The sequence below is a fragment of the Pristis pectinata genome, chromosome 39 (assembly GCF_009764475.1).
Source record: "Pristis pectinata isolate sPriPec2 chromosome 39, sPriPec2.1.pri, whole genome shotgun sequence".
In the NCBI taxonomy this organism is placed as follows: domain Eukaryota; kingdom Metazoa; phylum Chordata; class Chondrichthyes; order Rhinopristiformes; family Pristidae; genus Pristis; species Pristis pectinata.
In genome coordinates, this window is record NC_067442.1 from 4468879 (window position 1) to 4491378 (window position 22500).

General features: G+C 54.9%; 1 protein-coding gene across 1 annotated transcript in view; it reads right to left on the minus strand.

The window, feature by feature from the left end:
- Window positions 1–13889: 13889 nt before the first annotated feature.
- LOC127587178 (NF-kappa-B inhibitor zeta-like) overlaps window positions 13890–22500 on the minus strand; it is a 12203-nt gene continuing 3592 nt past the window's right edge. Inside the window, exons 3-9 of the mRNA XM_052045370.1 lie at window positions 20866–21075; window positions 19316–19617; window positions 18362–18467; window positions 17771–17917; window positions 15710–15770; window positions 14719–14852; window positions 13890–14067 (exon numbers count right to left, since the gene is read on the minus strand). Coding sequence (XP_051901330.1) covers window positions 13954–14067; window positions 14719–14852; window positions 15710–15770; window positions 17771–17917; window positions 18362–18467; window positions 19316–19617; window positions 20866–21075 — 1074 coding nt within the window. The 3' untranslated portion in view covers window positions 13890–13953. The remainder of the gene's footprint in view (window positions 14068–14718; window positions 14853–15709; window positions 15771–17770; window positions 17918–18361; window positions 18468–19315; window positions 19618–20865; window positions 21076–22500) is intronic.

The following is a 22500-nucleotide window of genomic DNA, read 5'->3' on the forward strand; positions in this document are numbered from 1 at the left end:
CCCTCTAATCCAGGCAGCGTCCTGGTGAACCTCTCCTGCATCCTCTCCAAAGCCTCCACGTCCAGCACCTACCACCAGGCTCAAGGACAGCTTCTGCCCTGCTGTTATATGAGACCATCAAATGATAAGGTGGACTCTTGACCTCACAATCTACCCCATTATGACCTTGCACATTATCTGTCTGCGCTGCACTTTCTCTGTACCTGTAACACAGGATGCGGAAGCCATAGAGAGGGCGCAGAGGAGATTTACAAGGATGCTGCCTGGATTGGGGAGCATGTCTTATGAGAACAGGTTGAGGGAACTCGGCCTTTTCTCCTTGGAGCGACGGAGGATGAGGGGGGACCTGATAGAGGTGTATAAGATGATGAGAGGCATCGATCGTGTGGATAGTCAGAGGCTTTTCCCCAGGGCTGAAATGGTGGCCACAAGAGGACACAGGTTTAAGGTGCTGGGGAGTAGGTACAGAGGAGATGTCAGGGGTAAGTTTTTTACTCAGAGAGCGGTGAGTGCGGGGAACGGGCTGCCGGCAACGGTGGTGGAGGCGGATACGATAGGGTCTTTTAAGAGACTTTTGGATAGGTACATGGAGCTGAGAAAAATAGAGGGCTATGGGTAAGCCTAGTAATTTCTAAGGTAGGGACATGTTCGGCACAGCTTTGTGGGCCGAAGGGCCTGAATTGTGCTGTAGGTTTTCTATGTTTCTATTCTGCATTCTGTTATTGTTTTACCCTGTACTACCTCGATTCACTTTTGCAGTGAATTGATCTGTATGGATCAAGCTTTTCACTGTACCAGACCAAGTTAGTGGGGCGACCAGAACTGAACGCAAGACTCCAGATGCGGCCTGACCAGAGTTTTATAAAAGCTGCAACATCCCCTTCCTTTCTCCGTCGAGCCCAACGTGTTGCCCCTGGTCGTAGAGTGAGCTGAAGGTACAGATCGAGGCCACTTCCAGACAGAATGTAGACAAGGCGGTGAAGAAGGCGTTCAGCACGCTGGCCTTCATCGGTCAGGGCACTGAGTACAGGAGTTGGGAGGTGATGTTGCAGTTGTACAGGACGCTGGTGAGGCCGCACTTGGAGTATTGTGTTCAGTTCTGGTCGCCCTGCTGTAGGAAAGATGCCATTAAGCTGGAAAGAGCGCAGAGGGAGATTTACGAGGATGTTGCTGGGACTCGAGGGACTGAGTTACGGAGAGAGGTTGAGCAGGTTGGGACTTTATTCATTGGAGCGTGAGGGGTGACCTTATAGAGGTGTATAAAACCAGGAGGGGCATCGATAGGGTGAATGCGCACAGTCTTTTCCCCCAGGGTTGGGGAATCAAGAACTCGAGGGCACAGGTTTAAGGTGAGAGGGGAGAGATTTAAAGGGGCAACTTTTTCACCCAGAGAGGGTGGTCCGTGTGTGGAACGAGCCACCAGAGGAAGTGGGTGAGGCAGGGACATTAACAACGTTTAAAAGACACTCGGACGGGTCCGTGGATGGGAAAGGTTCAGAGGGATACGGGCCAAACGCGGGCAAGTGGGACTGGCTTGGATGGGAATCTTGGTCGGCACGGACCAGTTGGGCTGAAGGGCCTGTTTCTGTGCTGTGTGACTCTGTGAGTCTACAAGAGAGACACACCCCCTGACATTTAGCCCACCTCCCACAGGGGGTCTGCTTCACTGCACATCCTATCCAAATGTCAGCAGTGGTGTCTGCATCCCACAGCCTTTCGGACAGTGAGGTCCAGACCCCTCTGCACCTTTGGAGGAGAAACATTTTAGTCCCCTCTGATGGAGGGGTGTAGGGGCCGGAGGGGGGTCACAGAGACAGGGAGGGATGTAGAGGGGGGTCACAGAGACGGGGAGGGGTGTAGGGACCGGAGGGGGTCACAGAGACGGGGAGGGGTGTAGGGGCCAGAGGGGGACAGGGACTGGGAGGGGTGCGGGGGCTGGAGGGGGTCACACGGGGAGGGGTGCGGGGGCTGGAGGGGGTCACGGGGAGGGGTGTAGGGGCCGGGGTCACAGACGGGGAGGGGTACGGGGGCCGGAGGGGGTCACAGATGGGGAGGGGTACGGGGGCCGGAGGGGGTCACAGACGGGGAGGGGTGCAGGGGTCGGAGGGGGTCACAGACGGGGAGGGGTGCGGGGGCCGGAGGGGGTCACAGACGGGGAGGGGTGCGGGGTTCAGGGTGTGGGAGAGTGTGTTGGGGAGGGTCAGGGGTGCCGGTGCTGAGGCCGGAGGGTAGAGGCAGCACAGGCGGACGGTGTGGGTCTGGGTGTTACTGGGTGATGGGACTGCACCACCGCTGAGGGCCTCTGACCTCACTGCTCATCACCGTGATGTCACTGAATGCCGCTGTGATATCATGGCGGCTGTGATGTCACTGGCGCAGTTGTGATGTCACAGAGGGAGTGATGTCATCAAGGGAGGGTGTGATGTCGCTGAGTGAGGTTGTGATGTCACGGGGAGGCCGCAATGTCACTGAGGGAAACTGTGATGTCAGCGAGGGAGGGTGTGATGTCACCGTGGAGGGCTATGATGTCACCAAGGGAGGGTGTGACGTCACCAAGCTTGTGATGTCATTGAGGCAAACTGTGATGTCAACAAGGGAGGCTGTAGTGTCACCGAGGGAGGGTGTGATGTCACCGGGGAGGCCGTGATGTCACCGGGGAGGCCATGATGAAACTGAGAGAGGGTGTGATGTCACCGGGGAGGCCGTGATGTCACCGAGGGAGGGTGTGATGTCACCAGGGAGACCATGATGAAACTGAAGGAGGCTGTGATGTCACCGGGGAGGCTGTGATGTCACCGGGGAGGCTGTAATGTCACTGAGGGAGGGTGTGATGTCACCGGGGAGGCTGTAATGTCACTGAGGGAGGGTGTGATGTCACCGGGGAGGCTGTAATGTCACTGAGGGAGGGTGTGATGTCACCAGGGAGGCTGTAATGTCACCGAGGGCAGGTGTAATGTCACCGAGGGCAGGTGTGATGTCACCGGGGAGGCTGTAAAGTCACCGAGGGCGGGTGTGATGTCACCAGGGAGGCCGTGATGAAACTGAGGGAGGCTGTGATGCATTCGGATGGAGACATCTCACCGTACACACTGAACGCGCCGCCCCATCCCCAGCCTGCACTCACACACACTCACCGCCCACACCAGAAGTGACACAGCCTTCAGTGGAAGGCAGGAAACCGCAGGGCCTGCTGCAACCCACACGCGGGCCCTGCTTCCTGGGCTCAGTCGGCCGTGGGGCTGGGGGTGGGAGCTCAGCAGGAAGTCGGCCCCTCCGGGGGGGTAGGGGGGGGAGGGTGATGGGAGAGGGAGGGGGCAGGGGGGAAAGGGAGAGGAGAGGGAGAGAGAGAGGAGGAGGTGGGGTAGGGAGAGGGGGAGGGAGGAAGGGAGAGGGGGAAGGGAGGAGGGGGAGAGCAGTGGGGGTAAGGAGGGAGGGGTGGGGAGAGGGAGAGGAGGAGGGAGAGAGAGGGTAAGGGGGAGAGGGGTGGGGAGAGGGAGAGGAGGAGGGAGAGAGAGAGGGTAAGGGGGAGAAAGGGGAGGGAGAGGGTGGGGAGAGAAAGGGGGAGAGGTAGAGCGGGGAGTGAGGGGGTGGGGGGAGATGGAAGGAGAGGGGTGCCATATGGGCACACAGACCGTCTCACACACACAAGTGCTGGCGCCACACACTGCCCCTCCCCAAACACAGGCTTCGAGAGCGCAGAACTGCAGAAGAGTGTTCGAACACACACACAACACACACACACACACACACACACACACACACACACACACACACAGCGCCGGAGGTCGGGATTGAACCCGGGTCTCCGGAGCGGTGAGACAGCGGCTATACCTGCTGCGCCACCGCAGGGTTACGGAGCTCAACAGGTCGACGTAGGGTAGATGGAGGGGAGCTGTTTCCCCCCACTTGCCTGTGGAGTCCAGGACCAGGGGGCTACCAGTCTCAGAATGAGTGAGGGTCGGCTGTTCGGGACACAGGAGGGTCGGTTGGGTGGTGGTGGGGGGGGGGGGGTGGGGGGCGGTTGCTGGGCCAGGGAGGGGGTCTCTGGAATCGAACCTGAGGAACAAAGCCGTTGGAACCCGGAGCAAGGCCTTGGGAGGAACTCCGCGGGTCAGGCAGACCCTGCGGAGGGGGAGCGGGACACAGTCGACGTTTCGGGCCGGAGTGCGGAGGGGAGACGTCCGGTACAAAAAGGTGAGGCGGTGGGGGGGTGAACGGTGGGTGTGTTGGTGGTAGGACAGTGAGAAGAGAGGGGCTGGGAGGTGATGTGGAAGCAGGGGAGGAGGGAGATAGTGGGCAGGTGTAAACAGGGTGGGGAGAGGGAGTTGAGTGCGGGAAATGAGTGGGGGGGGGGACACGAGGAATGGGAGAGGTGGAGGGGGAGATAGAGGACTCCCTGGGTGGATTGGTGGAGGTGGGGAAGGGGGTGTGATTTAACCAACACTGGAAAAATTCAGCGTCAGTTCTGTTGAACGTGCCCTGACAGATTGTATCACAGTCCACTAATCTTAAAATGGCTAAGCCCAGGACACTCCCCAAATCAATTCCGACGGGGATGTCCCGGCACTGGGACGATTACCTTCCAACCACTGCGCGCACCCTTTGCACGGAGTCTGACTCCAGCCCCTGGAGAGTTAACCCTTCGATGCCTCTTGACCTTTGGAGATACAGGAACCAGACTTCAGAGAATTAAGTTTGTGACCTTTTATTCAGAGTACAATCCGCAAATCAGTTTTTTCAATATTCTGTGGAAGATTTCACAACTTGCTCAATAATTAAACAGTTATTAATATTCTAAGCAGATAGGTACCGTTGGAAGTGTCCTGCCTGGTTGCGTCGCGGTCTGGGACGTTGATTCGAACGCGCAGTAACGTCAGAAGCTGCAGAGAGTCGTGGACTCAGCCCCAGTACATCACGGGCACATCCCTCCCCCACCGTCGGTGGTATCTACAGGAGGCGCCGCCTCAAGAAGGCAACGTCCGTCGCCAAAGATCCCCCCACCGTCCGGGCCGTGCCGTCTTCTCCCAGCTCCCGTCGGGCAGGAGGTACAGAAGCCTGAAGTCTCCACACCACCAGGTTCAGGAACAGCGACTTCCCTTCAACCATTTGGTTCTTGAACTGACCGGCACAACCCTAATCACTGCCTCAGTACAGCAACACTGGGAGCACTTTGCACTGCAGTGGACTTTGTGATCTTTGCTTTCTAAATGTGTTCTTTCTTGTAAAAACTGTGCATATTTTATGTTTTTCTTGTGAATGTTTTGTATCTGATGCTCTGTGCCTGTGATGCTGCCGCAAGTAAGTTTGATGCTTGGTCGTTTACTAACATTTATTTGATTGTACAACTTAACCCTGAAAAGTTTTTCATTGCACCTGTGCACACATGGACTTGTGCGTCTGACAACAAACTCGACCTTGACCTTGGGTTGGAGACAACCCAGGTGGAATACGTTCTTCCGGTCTGTGTTGGGCCTCACCTCGGACTAGGACGGACAGGTCAGCGCGGGTAGGGGGAGGGGATCGGAAATGGCCGGCAACTGGGAGCTCAGGATGGTCCCTGCGGACAGACCGCAGGTCCTCTGTGAGATGGTCGGCCAATCTCTGCTTGGTCTCGCCTTTGTAGAGGAGGCCACATCGGGAGCACCGGATGCAGGAGACAAAGTCGGGAGTAGGGGAGGTGTCCGTGAATCTTTTGTACCACTTGGAAAGGCTGATTAAGCCCCTGGATGGTGTATAGAACCAGAATTATTGGAATTAGCCAAAATCAGATTTATTACCACTGATGTAGATGACATGGAATTCATTGTTCTGCGGCAGCAGTACACCGCAAAGATGTAAAATTACTCTAAGTTACAAAAATAAATAAATAGTGCAGAAGAGGAATAACGAGGGTGTGTTCATGGGTTCGTGAACCGTTCAGGAATCTGATGGCGGAGGGGAAGAAGCTGTTCCTGAATCGTTGAGTGTGGGTCTTCAGGCTCCTGTACCTCCTCCCCGATGGTAGTAACGAGAAGAGGGCATGTCCCGGGTGGTAAGAGTCCTCAGTGACGGATGCCGCCTTCTTGAGGCAACGTCTCTTGAAGATGTCCTGGATGGCGGATGATTGGTAAATTGGTTTATTATTGTCACATGTACCGAGGTACAGTGAAAAACTTTGTTTTGCGTGCCGTCAGATCATTTCATCACATCAGTGCATCGAGGGAGTACAGTGTTAAACAATAACAGAATGCAGAATAAAGTGTCACAGCTACAGAGAAAGTGCAGTGCAGGCAGACAATAAGGTGGAAGGGCCACGACGAGGTAGATCGTGAGGTGAAGAGTTCATCTTATCGTACTAGGGAACCATTCAATAGTCTTATAACAGCAGGATAGAAGCTGTCCTTGAGCCTGGGGGTACGTGCTTTCAGCCTTTTGTATCTTCTGCCCGATGGGAGGGGGGGAGAAGAGAGAATGTCCGGGGTGGGTGGGGGTCTTTGATCATGTCGGCTGCTTTACCGAGGCAGCGGGAAGTGTAGACGGAGTCCGCGGAGGGGAGGCTGGTTTCTGTGATGCACTGGGCTGTGTCCACAACTCTCTGTGGTTTCTTGTAGTCCTGGGCAGAGCAGTTGCCGTACCAAGCCGGGATGCATCGAGGTAGCATTCCTTCTATGGTGCATCGATAAAAATTGGTGAGTGTCAAAGGGGACATGCCAAATTTCTTTAGCCTCCTGAGGAAGTAGAGGCGCTGGTGAGCTTTCTTGGCCGTGGAGTCTATGTGGTTGGACCAGGACAGGCTGTTGGTGATGTTCACTTCTGGGAACTTGAAGCTCTCAACCCTCTCGACCTCAGCACCATTGATGTAGACAGGTTCATGTACCCTGCCTCCTTTCCTGAAGTCAATGACAAGCTCTTTTGTTTTGCTGACATTGAGGGAAAGGTTGTTGTCATGACACCATGTCACTAAGCTCTCTATCTCCTTCCTGTACTCTGACTCATCGCTGTTTGAGATATGGCCTACAACAGTGGTATCATCTGCAAACTTGTAGATGGAGTTAGAGCAGAATCTGGCCACACAGTCGTGAATGTATAGGGAGTAGAGTAGAGGGCTGAGGACGCAGCCTTGTGGGGGCACCAGTGTTGAGAATAATCGTGCCGGAGGTATTGCTGCCTATCCTCACTGATTGGGGTCTGTTGGTCTGAAAGTCCAGGATCCAGTTACAGAGGGAGGTGTTGAATCCCAGGTCTCGGAGTTTGGTGACGAGTTTGCTTGGAATTATAGTATTGAAGGCAGAGCTGTAGTCAATTAACAATAGTCTAACGTAGGTGTCTTTACTGTCCAGATGCTCCAGAGCTGAGCGTAGGTCCTGGGAGATGGCGTCCGCTGTAGACCTGTTTCGGTGATAGGCGAATTGCAGTGGGTCCAGATTGTCTGGTAGGCTGGAGTTGATGGGTGCCATGACCAACCTCTCAAAGCACTTCATGATGGTGGACGTCAGAGCCACTGGTTGGTAGTCATTGAGGCATGTTACCTTGCTTTGGTACCGGGATGATAGAGGTCTTCTTAAAACAGGTGGGAACCTGAGATTGAAGCAGGGAGAGGTTAAATATATCCGCAAATACCCCACCAGCTGATCAGCACAAGATCTGAGCACTCGGCCAGAGACACCATCTGGGCCAGGTGCTTTCCTCGTGTTCACTCTCTGGAAGACTGATCTTACGTCCTCAACGGTGACCACGGGTTCAGTTGCATCAGAGGCTGTCAGGGTGGGTGGTGACATACCAATTCCCTTCTGTTCAAAACACACATAGAATGCGTTAAACTCATCGGGAAGGGATGCGCTGTTGTCAGCGATGCTACCTGACTTTGTTTTATAGCCCGTTATAGTGCGTAAGCCCTGCCACAACTGACGGCCGGTCTGGGACTCAATTTTGAACCGGTATTGTCTCTTGGCATTCCTGATAGCTTTACGGAGGTCACATCTCGATTTCTTGTGCAGGTCAGGATCGCCAGATTTGCGTGCAGCAGTCCTCGACTTCAGTAGGGAGTGGACCTCCCGGTTCATCCATGGTTTCTGGTTTGGGAGCACCCGTATTGTCCTCTTTGGTACACAGTCCTCCACACACCTGCTGATAAAGTCTGTGACAGTGGGGGCATACTCATCAAGGCTGGCAGCTCAGTCTTTGGACCAGTCCACTGACTCAAAGCAGTCGCGTAGGAGCTCACCTGCTTCCTCAGACCAGCGCTGCACGACTCTCCGTACCGGATCCTCCCGTTGCAGTTTCTGTTTGTATGTAGGGAGGAGGAGCACAGCCTGGTGGTCTGATTTCCCAAAGTGAGGACAAGGGGTGGCTCGGAAGGCATCTTTGGTTGTATAGCAGTGGTCAAGGGTGTTGGTGCCCCTGGTGGAGCAGGAGATGTGCTGGTAGTACTTTGGTAACACACTCTTGAGGTTGGCCTGCTTGAAGTCACCTGCGATAACATGACCTCACGGTCTACCTTGTGATCTTGCACCTTATTGCACTGCACTTTCTCTGTAGCTGTGACACTTTACTCTGTACTGTTATTGTTTTTACCTGTACTACCTCAATGCACTCTGTACTAACCCAATGTAACCGCACTGTGTAATGAATTGATCTGTATGATCAGTTTGCAAGACAAGTTTTTCACTGTACCTCGGTACAAGTGATAATAATAAACCAATACCAATACCAATAATGAAGAGGGCCTCAGGGTATCCTGTCTCAAGGTTGTTGACCACAGAGCATAGCTCATTGAGTGCAGGCTTCATATCCGTCTGTGGTGGGATGTGGATTGCCATCAGGATAGCTGAAGCGAACTCCCATGGCAGGTAGAATGGTCGATACTTCACCTTTAGATATTCCAGGCTGGGTGAGCAGGAGGTCGCCAGGACCGTCACGTCCGAGCACCGCGAGTTATTAAGAAGCAGACCCCCTCCGCCTCTAACTTTGCCCGAAGACGCTTTACGGTCCATGCGGTGGATTGAGAAGCCCTCAGGTTGAATGGCACAGTCGGGTGAAGCAGGTATAAGCCACGCTTCGGTGAGACAGAGCACACAGCGGTCCCTCAGTTCTCTTTGGAAGGTCAGTCTTGCCCCTTAGTTCATCAGTATTTTTATCTCAGTGGCCTTGTACTACCTCAATGCACCGTGTAATGAATTGACCTGTACGAACAGTATCATAGAATCATAGAACGTTACAGCACAATACAGGCCCTTCGGCCCACAATCTTGTGCCGACCTCTAAACCTCGCCTAAGTCTATCTAACCCCTTCCTCCCACATATCCCTCTATTTTAAATTCCTCCATATGCTTATCTAGCAATCTCTTGAATTTGACCAATGTACCTGCCTCCAGCACCGCCCCAGGCAGCACATTCCACGCCCCAACCACTCTCTGGGTAAAAAACCTCCCTCTGATATCTCTCTTGAACCTCCCACCCATTACTTTAAAGCCCTGCCCTCTTGTATTGAGCATTGGTGCCCTGGGAAAGAGGCGCTGGCTGTCCACTCTATCTATTCCTCTCAATATTTTGTGCACCTCTATCATGTCTCCCCTCATCCTCCTTCTCTCCAAAGAGTAAAGCCCTAGCTCCCTTAGTCTCTCCTCATAATGCATCCTCTCTAAACCAGGCAGCATCCTGGTAAATCTCCTCTGCACCCTTTCCAAAGCATCCACATCCTTCCTATAATGAGGCGACCAGAACTGGACACAGTACTCCAAGTGTGGCCTAACCAGAGTTTTGTAGAGCTGCATCATTACCTCGCGGCTCTTAAACTCGATCCCACGACTTATGAAAGCTAACACCCCATCAGCTTTCTTAACTACCCTCTCTGCCTGTATACAAGACAAGTTTTTCACTGTACCTCGGTACAAGTGACAATACTAAAAACCAATTCCATTTCCAAAACACAGCCTCAAGATTTGGGGGAGCAGATTTAGGATGGAAATGAGGAGGAATTGTATTTCCCGGAGAGTAGTGAATCTGTGGAATTGTCTGCCCAGGGAAACAGTGGAGTCCACCTCATTAAATATATTTAAGACACCGTTAGATAGATTTTTGGATAGTCGGGGAATGAAGGGTTCTCGGGAAAAGGCAGGTGAGTCCACGGACAGATCAGCCATGATCTCATTGAATGGCGGGGCAGTCTCGATGGGCCAAATGGCCTCCTCCTGCTCCAATTTCTTGTGTCCTTTTGACCTGAACGGTTTAATATTTTGCCGGCAGATTTTGTCTTGCCCACTGAAGGGTCCAGTCGCTTCAGCTTATCCCAGGCCAGAGGTGGATGAATTTCGGGACGTTGTGAGGATGGGAGGGAGGGCGGGGAAGGGGAGGCATCAGGCCTGACCTGGGTGAATAGGACAGCAGCTGAAGGAGGGGTTGAATGGCCTCAAATCAGGGAACAGCAACATCTCGTGCCGAGGGTGCAGACTGTCGGTCTTTGACTGGAGGGAGGGGGTAGAGAGGGAGGGAGGGAAGGAGAGAGGGAAGGAGAGGAGGGAGGGAAGGGAGAGAGGGAGGGGGAGAGGGGGAGGGAGCGAGGGAGGGGGAGAGAAGGAGGGAAGGGAAGGAGGGAGGGGAGGGGGAGAGAGGGAGGGAGGGGAGGGAGAAGGAGGGAAGGGAAGGAGGGAGGGGGAGAGGGGGAGGGAGCGAGGGAGTGAGGGGGAGAGAAGGAGGGAAGGGAAGGAGGGAGGGGAGGGAGGGGAGGGGGAGAGGGAGAGAGGCAGAGACAGCAGTTACCGCCCATCACACCCGCCCCCCCCCCCACCCCCCCGAGGTTGGGGTGAACCACCCCCTCAGACCACCGTGTGGGGAAGGGGCTCCCACGGTGCTGTTGGGGGTTGGGAGGGAGTCCCAGGGTTCAGACCTGGTGATGGTGAAGGAACACCCGACGGATTTCAGAGTTTGGGGGGGGGGGAGGGTGGGGGGGGGGTAGGTACCTGTGGGTGATGGTGTCTGAACGCTCCCTGGGTCTCGCTCCCCACAGGGATGGGCCGGTTCTTTGGCTGCGGGATCGTGGATGGGACCTTGTGCAGCCATCAGTGACCAGCCCCCAGTCCTGATGGAGGGTCCCGACCCGAATCGTCGACTGTTCATTTCCCTCCATAGATGCTGCCTGACCCGCTGAGTCCCTCCAGCATTTTGTGCGTGTCCCCAGACCTGACCTCACATCGAACATCAAACAATGTTGAGCCAAACTAAACCAATCCCTTCTGCCCACACAGTGTCCGTCTCCCTCCACTCCCTGCACGTCTATGTGTCTAAGAACCTCTTAACCCCCTCTATTGTATCTGCCTCCACCCTCACCCCTGGCAGCACATTCCAGGCACCCACCGCTCTCTGTGTAAAAAAACTTGCCCCGCACGTCTCCTCTGAACTTTCCCCCCTCTCACCTTCAATGCATGCCCTCAAGTGTTAGACATTTCGACCTTGGGGGAGAAAGATCCCGGCTGTCTACTCTATCTGTGCCTCTCATAATCATATAAACCTCTATCAGGTCTCCCCTCAGCCTCTGCCGCTCCAGAGAAAAAACCCAAGTTTGTCCGACTTCTCCTTATAGCTCATGCCCTCTAATCCAGGCAGTGTCCTGGTGAACCTCTCCCGCACCCTCTCCAAAGCCTCTACATCTAGCACGTACCATCAGGCTCAAGGACAGCTTCTACCCCACTGTTGTAAGACTATTGAACGATAAGATGGACTCTTGACCTCACAATCTACCTCGTCGTGGCCCTTGCACCTTATTGCCTGCCTGCACTGCACTTTCTCTGTAACCGTGACACTTTATTCTGCATTCCGTTATTGTTTTAGCCTGTACTACCTCGATGCACTGTTGCAATGAATTGATCTGTATGGACCACCGTACCAAGCCAACTTAGCAACTGAACGGGGCTGACCAGAACTGAATGCAACACTCCAGATGTGGCCTGACCAAAGTTTTATAAAGCTGCAGCATTACTCCCCGACCCTTGAACTCAGCGCCTCGACTAATGAAGGCAAGCATGCTGTACGCCTTCTTTACCGCCCTGTCTACTTGTGTGGCTATGGACTTGGACCCCAAGATCCCTCTGTACCTCAACGCTGTTGAGAGTCCTGCCATTAACTGTGTGCTGTCCCTTTACATCTGAAGGTCAGTGATGGTAAGCTTAGGATGGTTGGGCCCGGGACACCCCCCAAAGCAACTCCGACGGTGATGTCCTGGGATATGATGACTGAATTCCAACCACCACACACATTGTCCTTTGCATGAAGTCTGACTCAAGCCCCTGGAGAGTTAACCATTCGATGCCCATTGACCTTTAGAGATACAGGAACCAGACTTCAGAGAATTAAATTTGTGACCTTTTATTCAGAGTACAATCCACAAATCAGTTTTTCAATATTCTGTGGAAGATTTCACAAATTGCTCAATAATTAAACAGTTATTAATATTCTAAACAGATAGGTACTGTTGGAAGTGTCCTGACTGGTTGCATCATGGTCTGGGACGGCGATTCGAACGCACAGGAACGTAAGAAGCTGCGGGGAGTCATGGATTCAGCCCCAGTACATCACCGGCACATCCCTCCCCCACCGTCGGTGGTATCGACAGGAGGCGCCGCCTCAAGAAGGCAACGTCCGTCGTCAAAGATCCCCCCACCATCCGGGCCGTGCCGTCTTCTCGCAGCTCCCATCGGGCAGGAGGTACAGAAGCCTGAAGTCCCCACACCACCAGGTTCAGGAACAGCGACTTCCCTTCAACCATTCGGTTCTCGAACTGACCGGCACAACCCTGATCACTGCCTCAGTACAGCAACACTGGGACCACTTTGCACTACAGTGGACTGTTTTTTGTTCTAAATGTGTTCTTTCTTGTATAATTTATGCTTTTCTTGTGAATGTTGTGTCTCTGATGCTCTGTGACGCTGCTGCAAGTAAGTTTTTCATTGCACCCGTGCACACACGGACTTGTGCGCCTGACAGTAAACTCGACTTTGACTTTGAATTGACAGTGTTGGGGTTCGAGAGGACAGCTGCACACAGACATAAGATTGGGTCCAAAGAATAGCTCTTTCATCCCAGTGCAAACTCCACACAAAGACTGCTTTGATGCACTTGGTAAGCTACAGTCAGACGTACGCCGTAGAGAATCTGCTCTCGCGACACTCCCAGAATCTAGTCTGCTCTCGGCCACAATCCCAGCCAGCCCAAAAACACTCACAGGACTCCCATGCTCTGGAATTTGGGATGGGGTGTTCCGGGGCTTAGAACCCAGACAGCCAAAGGCCAAGAGTGAGGAAAACCATAGGGCGGATCGAGAGGTTGGAATTGGAGGGGGTCACGGAGACGGGGAGGGGTGTGGGGGCCGGAGGGGGTCCCAGAGACAGGGAGGGGTGTGGGGTCTCACTTTTAGTCAAATTGCATGATTGTGTAATGTTAGGAATGTGTTGTCCAGAAGAGAACGCTCCCTCCTCACCGCCCCTCCCATGGCGCTCCCTCCTCACCGCCCCTCCCACGGCGCTCCCTCCTCACCGCCCCTCCCACGACGTAGCGCTCCCTCCTCACCGCCCCTCCCACGGCGCTCCCTCCTCACCGCCCCTCCCACGGCGCTCCCTCCTCACCGACCCTCCCACGACGTGATGCTCCCTCCTCACCGCCCCTCCCACGGCGCTCCCTCCTCACCGCCCCTCCCACGGCGCTCCCTCCTCACCGACCCTCCCACGACGTGATGCTCCCTCCTCACCGCCCCTCCCACGGCGCTCCCTCCTCACCGCCCCTCCCACGGCGCTCCCTCCTCACCGCCCCTCCCACGACGTAGCGCTCCCTCCTCACCGCCCCTCCCACGGTGCTCCCTCCTCACCGCCCCTCCCGCAGAGCCTGATATTCTCAGTAATACTATTGAAATGAAATGAATCCTGAAATCAGGGTTTTCCATAGGCGACGTCACACCGGCACGTGTCGGGGTTGACCTGGCACCGTTCACTGCAGTGTAATTCCCTCAGGTGTCTGGCAACTTTCTGTGCGCCTGACGGCGGGGCTCAGACAGGGACCGGCACCCAGGCTTCCTTCCCCTCCCGGCTCCCTCACCGCTTCCTGCACAGGGACAGGGGGAGAGTGTGACAGATTGGTGAGGACTTCAACCCACTGCATTCGTACACACACACACACACACACACACACACACACACACAACTGACACATATACTCACACACACACTCACTCACACACTCTCACACTCTCTCTCACACACACTCACTCACTCACACTCACACACACACATACACTAGGGGAACGGGCTCCCCCCCACACACACACTCATACACTTACACACACACTCACATTCACACACACACACCCACACACACTCACTCACACACTCACACTCACACACACACTCACAAACACACACACACACTCACACACACACCCACACACACTCACTCACACACACTCACACACACACACCACACACACTCACTCACACACTCACACTCACAAACTCACGCACTCACACACACTCACACACACACTCTCACACACACCCACACACACTCACTCACACACTCACACACACTCACACACACACTCACACACACTCTCACACACACTCACACACACTCACACACACACACCCACACACACTCACACACACTCACACACACACTCACACACTCACACATTGACACTCTGAGACCCACACCCCACCCCCACCCTGCCCCCCGCCCCCGGCCCAGTGAGCAAACCTGCAGATGGTCCGATGCCCCCAACATGATCAGGCTGCTGATGATGTTGCAGGCCTGCTGCTTCCAGAAACACACCTCAGGGATCAGGTCGGGATAGGCCAGGATTTCCACCGCATAATGCATGGGAGTGAGTCCTGGAGAGTGATTCCACACGGAAAGGTCATCAGGTATGAATACAGGCAGTCTCTCACCCTAACCCGAACTGTCCGCACTCCCAATGGGACCCCTTCCTGTTCACTCCCAACAGGACCCCACCCCACCCCGTTCACTCCCAATGGGACCCCACCACACCCCGTTCACTCCCAACGGGACCCCGCCCCTTCCCGATCACTCCCAACGGGACCCCGCCCCTTCCCGATCACTCCCAACGGGACCCCGCCCCTTCCCGATCACTCCCAACGGGACCCCGCCCCTTCCCGATCACTCCCAACGGGACCCCGCCCCTTCCCGTTCACTCCCAATGGAACCTCACCCCACCCCGTTCACTCCCAATGGAACCTCACCCCACCCCGTTCACTCCCAAAGGGACCCCACCCCTTCCCGTTCTCTTGCAATGGGACCCCACCCCTTCACTCCCAATCACTCCCAATGGAGCCCCACCCCTTCCCATTTACTCCCAATGGAATCCCACCCCATCCTGTTACCCCCAGCGTCTGCCTCCCATTGGGACCCCACCCCTTGCCGTTCACTCCCACTGTCCGCCCTCCCATTGGGACCCCACCCCTCCCCGTTCACTCCCACTGTCCGCACTCCCATTGGGACCCCACCCCTCGCCGTTCACTCCCACTGTCCGCACTCCCAATGGACCCAACGACTATGTCTAGCCCTGTGACGGGGGCGGGGGGGGGGGGTGAAGGTTTGGATGGGATCCAGAACTGAAGTGAATCCCTTGTCCCTGTTGTGTGTGTGTGTGTGTGTGTGTGTGTGTGTGTGTGTGTGTGTGTGTGTGTGTTGGGGGGGGGGTGGTGGGTGGTGGGGAGGGGATACTGACCATTATTGTCCATTGTATTCTGCGCCATTACTGCTCCGTCCTGTCCCATGAACGTAATCACCTGAAGTGAACAAAACAGTAGCTGTATCAGCCTCTCCCCCCTCAGGAACGGGTCAGAAAAAAGACGCGGGTCCACCCAATATCCTGTGGAGGGGGGGCGCCAGCTGAAATCCTGACCCAGGAGAGGCGGCGGGGTGGGGGGAAATCGTTGAAATGCAAACTACAAAACCGCAGGCGCCGCTAATCTAAGATAAAGACCAAGTCGTACAAGATGTCGGTGAGGCCACAGATGGAGTATTTTTACCGATGCCCCACAGAAAGCATCCTATCCGGATGTATCCCGGCTTGGGACGGCAACCGCTCTGCCCGGGACCGCAAGAAACTCTGTACTAACCCAATGTAACTGCACTGTGTAATGAATTGACCTGTACGATCGGTTTGCAAGACAAGTTTTTCACTGGACCTCGGTACAAGTGACAATAATAAACCAATTCCAATACCACTATGAGTTGTGGACACAGAACGGAAACCAGCCTCCCCTCCGTGGACTCCGTCGACACTCCCCGCTGGCTCGGTGAAGCAGCCAGAATAATCAAAGACCCCCACCCACCCCGGACATTCTCTCTTCTCCCCTCTCCCATCGGGCAGAAGATACAAAATCCTGAAAGCACGTACCACCAGGCTCAAGGACACCTCTGTTGTAAGACTATTGAACGGTCCCCTAGTACGATAAGACGGACTCTTGACCTCACGATCTACCTCGTCGTGGCCCTCGCACCTTATTGTCTGCCTGCACTGCACTTTCTCTGTAACTGTGACACTCTACATTCTGTTTCCCTCTGTACTCCCTCAACGGACTTATGTACGGGATGATCTGTCTGGATGTCACGCAGACAAAAGCTTTTCACTGTATCTCAGTATCTGTGACAATCATAAACCAAATACCAGTTGTTTACAGTATCGTCACCCTGTTACAGGAAAGATGTGATTAAACTACAAAGAGCGCAGAGGGAGACTTACGAGGATGTTGCCGGGTCTCGAGGGGCTGATTTATAGGGAGCGGTTGGACAGGCTGGGACTTATTTCCTTTAAGAATAGTGGTGACCCTATAGAGGTGTATAAAACCATGAGAGGCATCGATAGGGTGAATGCCCACAGTCTTTTCCCCCCAGGGTTGGGGAATCAAGAACCAGAGGGCACAGGTTTAAGGTGAGAGGGGAAAGAGATTTAAAGGGGCAACTTCTTCACCCAGAGGGTGGTCCATATGTGGAACGAGCCGCCAGAGGAAGTGGGTGAGGCAGGTACATTAACAACATTTGGAAGGCTCTCGGACAGGTCCGTGGATGGGGAAAGGTTCAGAGGGATACGGGCCAAACGCGGGCAAATGGGACTGGCTTGGATGGGAATCTTGGTCGGCAGGGACCAGATGGGCTGAAGGGCCTGTCTGTGACTCTGTGACTGTAAACTCTTATTTGAACTTTCCTCCTCTCACGTTCAATGCACGCCCTCTGATATTAGACACTTCGACCCTGGGGAAAAAGATCCCGGCTGTCTACTCTATCTGTGCCTCTCATAATCTTATAAACCTCTATCAAGTCTCCCCTCAGCCTCTGCCGCTCTAGAGAAAACAACCCAACTTTGTCCGACCTCTCCTTATAGCTCATGCCCTCTAATCCAGGCAGCGTCCTGGTGAACCTCTCCTGCACCCTCTCCAGCTCAGTGACAAGTGCGGCCTGACCAGAGTTTTATACAGCTGCAACATGACTTCCCGACTCTTGTACCCGATGCCCTGACCGATGAAGGCGAGCGTGCCGTCCGCCTTCTTTACCGCCCTGTCTATGTGCGGCCGCTTTCAGGGGGCGATGGACTTGGACCCCGAGATCCCTCTGTGCATCAGGAACAGGAGGCTCAGAGCCAGAGTGATTGTTATGCCTTGCACTGTACTGCTGCCGCAAGACAACACATTTCTCAATGTACGTCAGTGTTAATATACCGGATTCTGATTCTCCATGTAGAAGGTGGTGACTGGACGGTGATTGGTCACCTGAGCGGGATCTTTACCTGCAGCACAGATATGAGACAGTCCTCCACGCAGATGTGCAAGGGGGTCTTGCCGAAGTGATCCTGAACACAGACGTTGGCTCCGAGGCTGAGCAGGTCGAGGACGATGAGGGGTTTGTTGCGTTCCACGGCGTAGTGCAGGGCGGTCTGTGGAGGGGATGGACAGCTGTGGGTACACCCAACGTCTCCCATCACTGGCCGTAGGTACTCGACCTTCCCCATCGCTGGCTGTAGGTACACCCAATGTCCCCCATCGCTGGCTGTAGGTACACCCAAGCTTCCCCATCACTGGCTGTAGGTACACCCAATGTCCCCCATCGCTGGCTGTAGGTACACCCAAGCTTCCCCATCACTGGCTGTAGGTACACCCAATGTCCCCCATCGCTGGCTGTAGGTACACCCAAGCTTCCCCATCACTGGCTGTAGGTACACCCAATGTCCCCCATCGCTGGCTGTAGGTACACCCAAACTTCCCCATCACTGGTCGCCGCTGTCCCACTGAGGGGAGGGTCACACACACACACACACACACACACACACACAACACACACACACACACACACACACACGCACACACACTCACACACTGACCTTCCCGCTGATATCTTGAGCATCGAGGGATCCCATCTCTGACATTCGTCTTGCCAGCACGTACACGAGGGGCCGGCTGCTGAGGGCCACAGCTTGATGGAGAAGTCTGTCCGAGGATGAGGATGCAGGTTAAACAGAGCGCCCCGAGGCACCGTCACCTCACAGTTCCCCATCCTCCCCTCCCCACCCAAATCTTTCGCCCTGTTCCACACCCAACAACTTAAATCAGGTGTCAAACTCTTAAAGTGTGCAGAGCCCTTGAATTTCTCCACAGATTATTTCGCTAGACTCCGAAGTTCTTATTATCTGTCACTCTACTGAGACCTGTGACCCAGTCACAACTGTCCTGCCCCCCAACACTGTCCCGTGACCCCTGGGATAGAGAGAGAGAGAGAGAGAGAGAGAGCGAGAGAGAGAGAGAGAGAGAGAGAGAGGGAATCAGCCAGAGTTCCTGCCCCCCATCACTGCCCAGTGACCCCTGGGTTCGAGAGAGAGAGAGAGAGGGGGGAATCAGCCAGAGTACCTGCCCCCCATCACTGCCCAGTGACCCCTGGGTTGGGAGGGTGGGGGGTTTGTGCAGAAGTAGGGGGTGAGCGATGGGGGCGAGCGGGGGTGTGACGGGGGGGCGAGGGTGCGGCGAGGGGGTGTGAGGGGGGCAAGGGGGGGCTGAGGGGGGGTGAGGGTGGGGGTGAGTGTGGGTGAGCAAGCGGGGGGCAAGCGAGGGGGTGACCGAGGGTGGGGGGGGCGAGCGGGGGTGGGGCGAGGATGAGGGTGCGAGGGGGAGGGTGGGTGAGGGGGGCAAGCGGGGGTGGGGCATGGGTTGGGGTGAGGGAGGGGGGGCCAGGGGGGGATGGGTGATGGGGGGCGAGAAGGAGGTGACCGGGTGGGGGGGAGAGCGAGGGGGGAGAGAGGGGGTGGCGTGTGGAGGGGGTGCGAGTGAGGGGAGCCACTTACGTGCGTTGGTTGGAGTCGAGCATTAACAGCTGGCGCGGGCTCAGCCCCCCCACGCTGCCCTCCACGGCGGCGAGCTGCTCCCGGACCGACGGGTCCCCTCCTCCGTCCGAGCCCCACCCTCCCGGCGGACCGGAGGGATCGGCAGCGTCCGCGCCGGAGCTCGGGGGGCTGTCCTGCCAGGGGGATCTCCCGAGGGTGAGGAGGCTGGGGGGTAGCTGCTCCGCCGAGTACTGCGTGCCCTGCGCGGAGAGAGGGAGGAAGACCTGAGGCTCCGCCGGGGGCCCGGACTTGGAATCCCACACCTGTCGCAAACACGGAACATAGAACATGGAACATGGAACATGATCATGGAATATGAACATGAAATTAAGAACGTAGAACATAGAACATGGAACATGGAACATTGAACATAGAACATGGAACATAGAACGTGGACATAGAACATGGAACATGAACATGGAACATGGAATGTAGAACATGGAACATAGAACGTGAACATAGAACATGGAACATGAACATGGAACATGGAACGTGGAACATGAACATGGAACATTGAACATAGAACATGGAACATAGAACGTGGAACATATAACATGGAACATGAACATGGAACATTGAACATAGAACATGGAACATGAACATGAAACATACAACATAGAACATGAACGTAGAACATTGAACATGAACATAGAACATAGAACAGTACAGGCCCTTCGGCCCACAATGTTGTGCCGACCTATACAAACCTACTCCACGTTCAATCTAACCCTTCACTCCTACACAGCCCAGGTCCCTCCATTTTCCTTACATCCATGTGCCTACCTAAGAGTCTCTTAAATGTCCCCCTGATTGTATCAGCCTCTCCCACCACCCCCGGCACTGCGTTCGAGGCACCCACCACTCTGTGTGTGAAGAACATCTCCCCTAAACTTTCCTCCACTCACCTTAAACGGATGTCCTCTGGTACTGGCCATTGCCGCCCCGGGGAAAAGGTGCTGGCTGTCCACTCTGTCTATGCCCCTGGTAACCTTATACTCGTCTATCAAGTCGCCTCTCACCCTCCTTCTCTCCAAAGAGAAAAGCCCCGGCTCACTCAACCTATCCTCATAAGACATGCTCTCCAATCCAGGCAGCGTCCTGGTAAATCTCCTCTGCACCCTCTCTAAAGCTTCCACATCCTTCCTATAATGAGGCGACCAGAACTGAACACAATACTCCCAGTGTCGACGGTCACCGTCTTCCCCCCGCTGGGGTAGGGGAGTCTGAAACTACAGGGCACAGGTTTAAGGTGAGAGGGGAGAGATTTTAAAGGGGCAAGTTTGTCACATACAGAGGGAGGTGGGTGTGTGGAACGAGCTGCCAGAGGAAGTGGTAGAGGGTTTAAAACACTTCGACAGGTCCGTGGATGGGAAAGATTTAGAGGGATACGGGCCAAACGCGGGCAAATGGGACAGCCAAGCTGGTCGGCAGGGACGAGACGGGCTGTTTCCGTGCTGTGTGATTCTCCGACTCTTTGCGCAGGGGTCGATCGGTGGGGAAGGTGTCCGTACCTGGGTTCTGGAGGCCGGATGGATGCGTGCGCTTGACAGGTCCGGAGCTGTCGCCGGTGGTGCGTCCCACACTGGGAACCCGAAGCGCGCTCCCGGTTCCTGGGAAAGAGCCGACGTCGGGAAGCGGTCCGAGATGAGGTCTTTGGCGATCACGTCGTTGACCATATCCAACTCGTCCAGATCGGCCAACCGCTTCAGGATCGGAGGTTCCTGCAAAAGGAGATGGGTGGAAAAGTGTCAGAACGTAGACACAGCTCAGGAACAGGCCCTTCGGCCCACAATGCTGGTGCTGAACACGATGCCGAATTAAACTAATTCCCTTCTGCCTGCACAATGTCCACATCCCTCCATCCCCTGCACATCCATGGGACTGTCGAAGAGCCTCTTAAACCCCTCTATCGTATCTACCTCCACCCCCACCCCTGGCAGCACATTCCAGGCACCCACCGCTCTCTGTGTAAAAATTGCCCCGCACATCTCCTTTGAACCTCCCCCCTCTCACCTTCAATGCATGCCCCGGGCAGGCACGGTAGTGTAGCGGTTAGCGTGACGTTATTACAGCACCGGAGACCCAGGTTCAATTCCCGCCGCTGTCTGTAAGGAGTTTGTATGTTCTCCCCGTGCCTGCGTGGGTTTCCTCCGGGTGCTCCGGTTTCCTCCCGCATTCCAAAGACGTACGGGTTAGGAAGTTGCGGGCGTGCTATGCTGGCGCCGGAAGCGTGGCGACACTTGCGGGCTGCCCCCAGAACACTCTACGCAAAAGATGGATTTCACTGTGTGTTTCGATCTACACGTGACTAATAAAGAAATCTTATCTTATTTTGACCCTGGGGAAAAAGATCCCGGCTGTCTGCTCTATCTGTGCCTCTCATAATCTTATAAACCTCTATCAGGTCTCCCTTCAGCCTCCGCCGCTCCACGTTTGTCCGACCTCTCCTTATAGCTCATGCTCTCTAATCCAGGCAGCGTCCTGGTGAACCTCTCCTGCCCCCTCTCCAAAGCCCCCCCACACCCTTCCTGTAACGGGGGGAGCGACCCGAACTGCACACAGTGCGGCCTGACCAGAGTTTTATACAGCTGCAACGTGACTTCCCGACTCTTGTACCCGACGCCCCGACCGACGAAGGCGAGCGTGCCGTCCGCCTTCTTTACCCCCCTGTCGGCTCGTGTCGACGCTTTCAGGGGGCGATGGGCTTGGACCCCAAGATCCCTCTGTACATCAATACTCCTACCATTTACTGTACACATTCCCCATACATCTGACCTCCCAAAGTGCAACACCTCACACTTGCCTGGATTAAACTCCATCTGCCATTTCTCTGCCCACATTACCAACTGATGCACATCCCACTGAATCCTTTCACAAACCTCACTGTCTACAGCTCTGTTAATTCCTGTCTCATCTGCAATCTTATTAATCAGCTTATACATCACAAAGAGCTGGGGTCCCGGCACTGATCCCTGCGGAACACCACTAGTCACGGACCTCCAGACAGAATAACTCCTTTCTGTCACTCCGTCTATCTTCTATGGTTGAGCCAATTTTAAATCCGATCGATCGAGCCTCAATGGATCCTATGTGAATTAATCTTCTGGGTCTGCCAACCATGAGAGATCTCGTCGGAAAATTTACAA